Source organism: Thunnus thynnus, chromosome 17, assembly GCF_963924715.1.
Source record: "Thunnus thynnus chromosome 17, fThuThy2.1, whole genome shotgun sequence".
Lineage (NCBI taxonomy): Eukaryota > Metazoa > Chordata > Actinopteri > Scombriformes > Scombridae > Thunnus > Thunnus thynnus.
Window position 1 is genome coordinate 18,861,915 of NC_089533.1, and position 9,331 is coordinate 18,871,245.

General features: G+C 40.1%; 1 protein-coding gene across 1 annotated transcript; it reads left to right on the forward strand.

Annotated features, from left to right (window-relative positions):
- Window positions 1-1,393: 1,393 nt before the first annotated feature.
- On the forward strand, window positions 1,394-9,250 carry rabep2 (rabaptin, RAB GTPase binding effector protein 2). The gene is made up of 12 exons (XM_067571420.1): window positions 1,394-1,731; window positions 3,792-3,947; window positions 4,626-4,708; window positions 4,802-5,179; window positions 5,349-5,444; window positions 5,574-5,672; window positions 5,977-6,084; window positions 6,511-6,595; window positions 6,720-6,731; window positions 7,349-7,503; window positions 8,213-8,329; window positions 8,496-9,250. Exons 1-12 carry the CDS (start codon window positions 1,686-1,688, stop codon window positions 8,598-8,600), a joined length of 1,440 nt encoding a protein of 479 aa, XP_067427521.1. The 5' UTR covers window positions 1,394-1,685; the 3' UTR covers window positions 8,601-9,250.
- The last annotated feature ends 81 nt before the right edge of the window (window positions 9,251-9,331 follow it).

The window sequence follows — 9,331 nt, forward strand, 5'->3', positions numbered from 1 at the left end:
CATGAGGGCCAATACAGACAAAGCTCATTCTGTCCTTTGTTAAAGGACAAACTTTAAAGCAAACAGATGTCTGTACACATTTTTCTTTGTCATTGTTGTTCAAAAGATAGGATTGGCCAGTTCCTTAAGTTAATGGCAGGGCGTGAATGAAGCCATGACAGGGCAACTCTGTAGCACAAATCAGCATGACACAGTAACACCATTTCTAACATCCTTTTCACTTTTAGAGACAAACTGGCCAAATAGGCAAAGAAGGCAATAAATGAAATGTAGGTGGATCTGATTAAAGCAGATGTGATTTGCAGTACTTTTTATGATTTTTTGAGTGGGGGGTAATAAATGTCCCCTAAGGAGTTTTCAGGCTGTATTTACACTTCAGATTGGGAAGAGTGATGAAGAGTAATATTGCCAGTGTTGTGACCAATATGACACACAGTGCATTAAAATGAAAAGACAGATTCAGGGACAACACAACTTCATATTGTGTCTAAGTCAGAGGTTTTCAAAGTAGGAAGCGGACCTCAACAGGGGGGCCTCCAAACAGTTTCAGGGGACGCTCAGCGAATGGAAGTGAAAAAATATTACATCATTTATTACATTAGTTATGAAAAGGAGATCACATAGAATAAAAAGAGATAGTTCAGAGATACAGTAGTTTTGGGGAAATTTTACTGTTTTTCCCACTTTCCCAGAGTTAGAAACTAATAAGTGCTTTAGGACAGACTTTTTTTTAAATGTATTTAGTGTAGTCTGAAGTTATGTCAAACAGCAATGTTAGGCTATGTTGGCTCAATTGTTGAGTGTGTATGTGATCAAATAACATAATTATGATCCCATAGGCATCCAGGAATTGAGCGAAACTAAGCAAGTAAACTAAGGGGGGGGGATGCCCTTTTTCCAGGCTTTGTCTGAGGGGAAGCCCGCAGTCTCAGACTTTGAAAACCCCTGGTCTTGCCCCTGGTTACTCTTAACTGTTAAAATAAACATATAAACCTCCCCAGTAGCAATATTCATCCACCAGAGGGTATCCTTATTTAGGGAAAAAATGTCTTTGACACCTCAATATTACTCTCATTATGACATGCTAAAGATAATTGAAAGCATTTAATTATGTGTATCATTAGAGTAATTTTTTTTTCTTAATTTATGACATCAAATGGGAAATTTGAGTGTTGTTGGTCATGACAGGATTATAAGAAGTTGAAAAAAGTACATATTTAAATTAGTAATTTGTGTTATGTCAATACCCCATCTGTAAAAACACAAAACAAATAAACGAAACAAAACAAAAAAAGAAAAAATATAGCAAAAGATAAAAATGTCAGTTTTTAGTGTAATTTTGGCTCAGTGACCTCCAGGGGTCACCAATCACTGGCCATGACTCTCCAGAGAGGCTATCTGGGTGTAACAATGATAAAAAAACAGAAGTGTGACCACTTTTCTTGGCACTGAACAAACAGAGAAACACTCAAATTAAACGCAGAACTAAATTCCAGTGAAGAAAGAAAGGCATTTGTGAACAGGAAGGAGGTTGACGTGTTTCCGCAGGCTTAGACCGGGGAAAGTTGTTTCCTGAAGTTGACACCAAAAGCCCTGGTGCTTGTTCAAAATGACTGCGGCGGGTTTCTCGCACTTTTCATAGACGTTTGTATTTGTCTTTTCTCTCGTCGGACGCCCCGCTGGTGATGGAGCTGTCTGGCGAGACGATGACCTCAAAGAGTGAAGACTCAGGTAATAAAAACCACAGCGTTAAACATTAATCTGCTTCATATGTGACGGGATTGGCTGTGAGTTGACGCTGACTGCTGCACACCTTGAATTTCAGTAAATATTAACTCTCAACTTGTTGCGGATCTTCAGTGAAACCTGTTGATGGTGAATCAGGTAGCCAATAAACGGCCTGTGTGTTAGCAGTTAGCATCGCCGACCATAGAAACGAACGGGCGCAGCTAGCCGCGAGCTAACACTTTATTTGTGGTCAAACTGGGGTATAGTGACCTTTATAAACCACCGAGGGGGGTCCACTGGTCCTGACTAAAGTGAGTTTAAATCCAGTTCAGTTGTCATTTCACTCTGAAGACATTAACATAACTTGAAAGCTGTTTAACTTCGTTCATAGCTATTATCCTAGCCTATACTTTACTAAAGTTAGTCATAATAACAAATTAGCTAGCTAGCAGTACATATTTAGATATCCCTTTGACAAAATCGTAGTTACTAGTAACCTAGTGTAGCAAATTTAGGTCCTTTAGCCAGTGGTGGAAAGTAACTAAGTACATTTACTCAAGTGCTGCACTTAAGTACAATGTCGAGGTACTTGTACTTTACTTGAGCATTTCCATTTGATGATACTTTATACTTCACTCCACTACATTTCAGAGGGAAATATTGTAATTTCTGCTCCACTATGTTTATTTGACAGCTTTAGTAACTTGTCAGATGACGATTTGACACAATGGATAATATAACAAGCTTTTAAAATACAACACATTGTTAAAGATTAAACCAGTGGTTTCCAACCTATTTGGCTTTTGAGTCTTACATAAAGCAGTGTGTAGTCGGGGTCACATTTCAGATGTCTATGAGTTGTTAACAGCTCCACCAATTAGTGATTTTTCCCTCTAAACTTCTCACATGATTTCATTTCATTAAATGTTCAAATGATCTAATATTTCACCAAAGCAGATTTGTGTATCAGAACGTAGTTTTTTCTTCTTTTTTCACCCATTCACTCATTTATCTGGGGAGCCTTTGGAGGGTTAGTTGTACTTTTACTTAAGTAAAGGATCTGAGTATTTCTTGCACTACTGCCCTTGACATGAGAATATTTACAAACAGCAGCAGTAAAAGAAAGATAAAGAGGTGTGAGTTTGCCTACTTGATACTGTACAAAATAATGGTAGCAACTCTGAAGCTTCAAAGTACTTTATTTCCATGATAGTTGTACCCCTCATGTGTATTTGACATGTCAAAGTACAGTAAATTTAAGGAGATGACTTATTTTTTCAGGTCTGTCTTTAAACAATAACCAGGTGTTCAACTGTACTTTGAAACAGTTTTTTCTTGCTGTAATCATTCCTCCTGTTCATACTAACCATTAAGAGATCAGTTTCTTGAGTGATGACAATGTAAGTGATGGGGGACAAAATCCACAGTCCAATGTTTATCTAAAGCTAATATGAGGCTTTAACAGTCAGCTTGGTATGGTAAGTTATGTTCACTTTAGTACCAAACTCACACTTTGTGTTACTGTTCCTCTGCCACAGCTCAGCAAGGAAACACTGTCCAGAGAAACAAAAGAAAGGGAATTTGGTATTAAAAAGACTTAACTTTGGAAGATTTATACTTGATTTGATTAATGCAGATGGCTGAGAGCCTCATTATAATTTCAGATAAACTTAGAAATAGATTTTTGCATAGAACACGTACCATAAATTTTGTCCCCCATCACAAAATGTTGTGAATACACAGATAACTACATGGCTGACTCATGCATAGTATTTATGCAACTGTCAGGCAGTTTCACTATGAGAGCAACAAGTGGGATGCCACAAACATGTGTCATAGCTTCATAAAACTGAATGAAGGAAGCAAGGAATTTCTCAGCATATAAATCAAAGACATTAGATAAGCTTTTCTCGTATCGTTAAGTTTTTCTAAGTCTTGTCTGATATTTTTGTAATGTAGATTCCTGTCACCTCACTGTATCCCATATTTGTGCGACTGATGCAAACGCCCTCAAAACAGCATAGTGAAGGGTAACGCACCTCAACCTGTTTGTCATTTTACAGAGGTGAGCCTGCAGGCCCAACTAGCCGATTGCAGAGCTCAGGTCGAACACTGGCAGGGTGTGGCGACGATCTGTGAGCTGAGCAAACAGGAGGAACTGGCAGAGCTGCAAAAACAATGTGATCAAGAGATTCAGTCTCTGCAGGAGGCTCTCAGAGGTCAGTGTGTGTGTGTTTGGCTGTAAGTGTGTGTTTACGGTGTGTTTGTGACAGTCCTTGTGTGCACATGGTATGATAATGTCACATAATAAGACAGCATTACAAAGACAAACATAAGTTGTGTTTGGAGCATTGTTCAGTAAATGTCCCCAAGGAAAATGCAAACTTTGACAGTTTTGTTTTCATTCAACAACTTAAGAGCCTCTCCTCAGAACACTGGACAGACCTTGGCTTTTATCTTTTAATCATGTCAGGTATGTACAGAGATGCCTGGCCTTTGAAAGAGCTAACCAAGAACTAGAATCTGCATCTCAACTCTTAGCGCTTACAGCATGTTATTGATTTTTGGAAGAGTGGAAAAGAAAGTATAATTGAACCTAAACTTACAGTAAATGAATGCAGAAGTTTTCTAACTATGACTTGGAAACCTCTCATTTATTGCAGTGTTGGGGATTTAAAAAAAAGTTGTACTAATGTTTAATGAGAACTAAACAGCCGTACGCCTTGTTTTCAGTTCCTTATTATGTAGTTTCAAATTAAGGCAAACTTTCAGTCTTTCAGACAGCAGACAATCAAGGTATTACTAAGTGTTTTACCAAGTTATGCTCCTTTTTAAGCTGCACAAATGCAACGATAAAATGGTTTCATCGTTATTTCATTATCCTGTTGTGTTTTCAGAGACAGCAGCGCAGTATGAGGCCAGGATCGCTGTTCTGCAGTCTCAGCCAGTGGAGTGGAGGAGAGCCAGCGGACAGAGCCTGGTCAGTGTGCAACAGTGTGTGTGTCTTTTTCCCAAGATTGTTTACAAATGTTTTGGACTCATGCCCACCTTTTTGTTTCTCTCCACCTGTTAGATCGGCGGAAGGAAAGGCAGGATGGAAGCAGAAGCAGCCAGTAATGAATCACCGCCATCGATCGCAAACAGCCTGACACACGCCGAGGCCACGGCTCCGACGGACAGGACGCACAGCCAACCAGCGGAGCTCGAGGCGGCGGCAGAGGGAGAAGGGGCCGCGCTTACGACAGAGGGGTATTTTTCACTGCGGCACTGCGACTCGGCCTCCTTGTCCTCCTTCTCCTTAGACACGCCCTCTCTACCCAGAAAACCCCACGCTCAGGAAGATACCGACTCGCTGGTCTCCACAGGAACTTTGGTGCCTGAAGCTATCTACCTGCCGCCCGCTGGACATCGGCTGGTCACGCACAGTGACTGGGATACACTTAATGCTCAGGTTCGGATTTGAAGCTGTAATATCTGCTCCAAAGGTCTGGTTGCAGGAATTTGATTTTAAGATAGATTTGTCTTTGAAAAAGCAACATTGATCTTTTTTTTTTTCTGGGAGGATTAACGTATTGTTTACATTTGACAATAGAAAATGTTATGTGTGCTGTGTCGGGCAGGTGTCAGAGCTGCGTGGGGAGGTGAGTCGACTGCAGGCTGAGAAGGAGGAGCTGGAGAAAGAACTGGATACACAGACCAACCACACACACAAACAGGTGGGCGACACTCCTCTGAATATGAGTTTACACCTGTGAGTGTGTAGAGTGTGAGTCAGTGACACACACACACAAGCACAGTGAACCTGATGTGCAGACTTATACGCATGTTTATTTGTGTGTGTTCAGGTGTCCGTGCTCCAGTCTCAGGTTCAGACTTCAGAGGCCCTCCTCCAGGATTTACAGAAATCTTTTAGCCTATCACAGAACGCAGTCCAGGGTCGGCTGGTGAGTGATAATAATGTCAAACGTTACTGTGTCAAGTTTTATTTAAACCAGCCTGTTTAACATGTAAACTTGCCAAGAATATAAATGAAGTGACATCTCTTTAATTGTTTTCTTGCCGCAAATTTGTAACTCATGTGCATGATGACTCACTCATCCATCACACACTGAAGTCAACAGTAGTGAATTGATTCCTGAGGCGAGTCTGTAAATACTATGCACACTAGGTATTTGTGTGTCAGCCAAAAAGATATTTATTCAGTAGGTGTTCAAACCTGCATGTGTGATGGCTTTTGTGTGAGTCCAGGCAGAGCTGTCTCTCTCCCAGAGGAAGATGTGCAGTGAGCTGTCCAGACTGAAAGGAGAGGAGGTTGAGGATGAGGGACCAGAGTCAAGCTCATCATTCCCAGCAACACTGCAGGTATGATTACTGTTTCAGGTTTTTGTTTACAGTTTATCTGCCCTGTAAGTGCTGGTGATGAAAAGCCACTTAGAATCCATTTAGTAACAAGTCATATAAACATTGTATCATAATTAGTCAGATATTTTCACATAAATGAGTCACATCCAGTATTTTTAGAAGAATAGTTTTGCATAGAGTTGTAAATGAAAAGGGAACAGAAACCAGTTTGACGCCTGTCTGTCTGAGAGGAGAGTTCCTCTTAGTAACGTGCTAGTTTTAAGATGTTATTTGGTTTCTTTAATTTGATAAGTCATGCAGTGCAGCTGGTCAGATAGTGTTTGTGCTTTGATTTGTGTTTCAACCTTTTTAATTGGTAAATGAAAAGCTGATGACAGCTTTATAGGAGGTATCAGTGTGTGTTCACTGTTGAGCTCTAACCTGCAGGGGGCGCACTGTGAGGAGCGCCTTCGCATCGAGATAGTCAACTTGAGGGAGCAGCTGGACACCCGGGCAGAGGAGAATGGTCTGTGCTTTATATTTTTTATTATTATTAAGGCTTTTTTTATACACTGTCTTGACTGTGACACATTTTTAATTGTGCACTTTCTCTCTCCCTGTCTGCTCTCACTTGCAACCACAATCATCAGAAGTTTTAGAAGGTGAGTGAACAAATCATTGTTATTAGTCTGGTAAGCCAATTAGTAAATCTAGTGACTGGTGTAGGGTTACATTTATATTCAGATTTATTTCACCGTTAACATTTGTATCCCCTTTCGTGAGTATAATCTTATTATTATTATTATTATTATTATTATTATTATTGTTATTATTACTGATAGAGTTGATGACCAAAACTAGGAAAATTGAACCCAACTTGAAATAAATTGTAATTTTCCTTATTAATAATAACAGAGAAATCATAATAATTTAAAGAAGACTAGAAGACAAAATTTATTTGACCATCCAGCCTTCATCATTGTCACAACTATGCAGTACAGATGCCTCTGAAATAGCGAAAACACAGGTGATTCCCCTCTAGGTAAATGGCATTGCACCTAGCAAGGCAATCATGTATTTACGTACCATCCAATCAGCATTCAGCATTGGAATAAGGAAGCTGGTTTAAATTAGTTCATCCTTAAAAAAATGTCTACCAGACTTGAGAATCCATGAAATCTCTTCAGATATCATATGTTGATACAAATTCAGATAATAAATAGACATTATATAGAATGAAGTTAAGGTGATGGACCTTTGTTTGTGATTGTGTCTGCAGTGCAGCTTTCCAGTCTGAAGACAGAGACGGAGAGGATCCAGGCCCAGAAGGACCAGTTGCAGGCTGAGCTGCTGGCCTGCCGCACTGAACTCGAAGCCCTGCGGGTGGCGCTCTCTCATGTGCAGAGCAACAACAAGACCCTCAGTAATGATAAAGTAAATCCAACCTGTTTTTTGTTGTTATTTGCACTGGTGGAATATCCTGTGTGTGGTGGGCTGTCACTCTGGTGGCGTGGCTGAACAGAAATATTAATTCTGATCATTTGTAACAATTATTTATCATGATTATTCATCTTAGTTTCAGGAAATTAATGTAAAAAGTAATTAATTGTACATATACACCTTACATCTGACTTTTCCCCAATCTCACAGTTACTGCAGTGAGAAAATATTGTTTTAAGTCTCTGACTGTGAGCTTGATTTACAACATTGTGTCATATTATTATTATTATTATTTAAACAGTAGCATGTGTGCTACACTATATATGTTTTTGATATAACCATTAGGGGTATAACACACTTACCTAGCGAGGCAGCTGGATTCGCAAGATCACATGATAATCCATCTTGTCAGGCTTCAAGTTATGTGCTTGTGTCCGAACCACCGGTGGTTCGGTCCAATTGGCGTCCTATAAGGATTCTCGCACGATTTCGTGATGTCACCAATCCAACTGCCTTGCAAGGTAAGATGATGATAGACAGATGGTTCATCCAATCACCTGCCAAGTATTTTTTGGAAATGCCTGCCCTTTTCCAAACAGTTTCCAGGGACGACTTCTCAGATGGTTCTGAGTAACAAACCATCTGGCGCGTCAGGTTACTGACACACAGGGGCTTTATTCTTACTCTTCTCTCTGGCTGTCAGGCGGGCCTGCAGCAGCAGTGTCTGGAGCTGCGCAGCCAAGTGATCAGCCTGCGCTCCCAGGTCGACACCAGCCAGACTGTTCAGAGGGACTTTGTGCAGCTCTCCCAGTCGCTGCAGGTAAGAAGTGGTCTGGATGGTAGAACTTGAGAAAATGAGTAAAATTATTATGACTTGCAGAAACATGAACGAATCCCAAAATAATCCCAAATGATTAAAAATCATCCACAAGGATTATATCAATAGACGTACAGTATTTGACTCACCTCCTCTCTCCCCCCTTCAGGTGAAGCTGGAGTTAGTTCGGCAGGCTGAGAGTCTTGAACAAGTCAGAGAAATCCTGGAGGAGGGAGTCAGTGAAGCCGGTGCCCCGCCTGCAGACGCCTCATGAGTTTCAGAGAGTCACATTGGAACCAAAGAGCACAGACCAAGATGAAACCTCCCAAGAGTGACCGAGAAAGCTCAAGCGACCACAGCCGCATGAAATATTGATGCTGTGGTAGAGTGACCACTGGAATCATCACAGCTGGTGCTGCTAACACTTGCATAGTGACACTGAAGAAGGTGTACATACTCCTAAACGGAGACATTATTTGTTTGTTTCAGAGATGATGGTTTGGTTTTAATGACTGAAACGGTTGCTTAGTGACCAAAGTGATTTTTGATGAACCGTGAATACTTTGGTGACACTTAAAATTGTCTCACACTCCGTTTTTCATACATTCAGTAACGCATCTATTCCTGTAGTAATACACATGTAAATGTATTCTGTTTATAATACTGACACGACTCCAGCAAAAACACTCAACAGTCCAACACTTTTTTGCACTCTTAGTAATTAATATGCAAACTACATGATGATTTTTCCATGCAGACTTTTATGCATCTTCTTTGTGAAGAGTTATGAGGACCTCTGGAAGCAACGGATCACAGTGCAATAATGAATAACGAAGTGATACAAAACAGAGAGACTCTCCTAAATTAACTTGCAATTCAGATGTGATTTTATTAAATATATTAATTTGTTGTCTTTTTGTTTTAGCCTAATATTAACTCTTTCCGTTCTTATTCCAACCATACTAGCTTTTAGATTTCCAGAAAATATATGATTGTGGAAAAGGA

Bases quoted from the DNA above. Each gene is read 5' to 3' on its own strand.
- rabep2 (XM_067571420.1), top strand. From the start codon at position 1,686: ATGGAGCTGTCTGGCGAGACGATGACCTCAAAGAGTGAAGACTCAG. The intron at 5,180-5,348 runs GTTCGGATTTGA...TGTGTCGGGCAG, and splicing joins GGGATACACTTAATGCTCAG to GTGTCAGAGCTGCGTGGGGA. The intron at 8,330-8,495 runs GTAAGAAGTGGT...TCCCCCCTTCAG, and splicing joins AGCTCTCCCAGTCGCTGCAG to GTGAAGCTGGAGTTAGTTCG.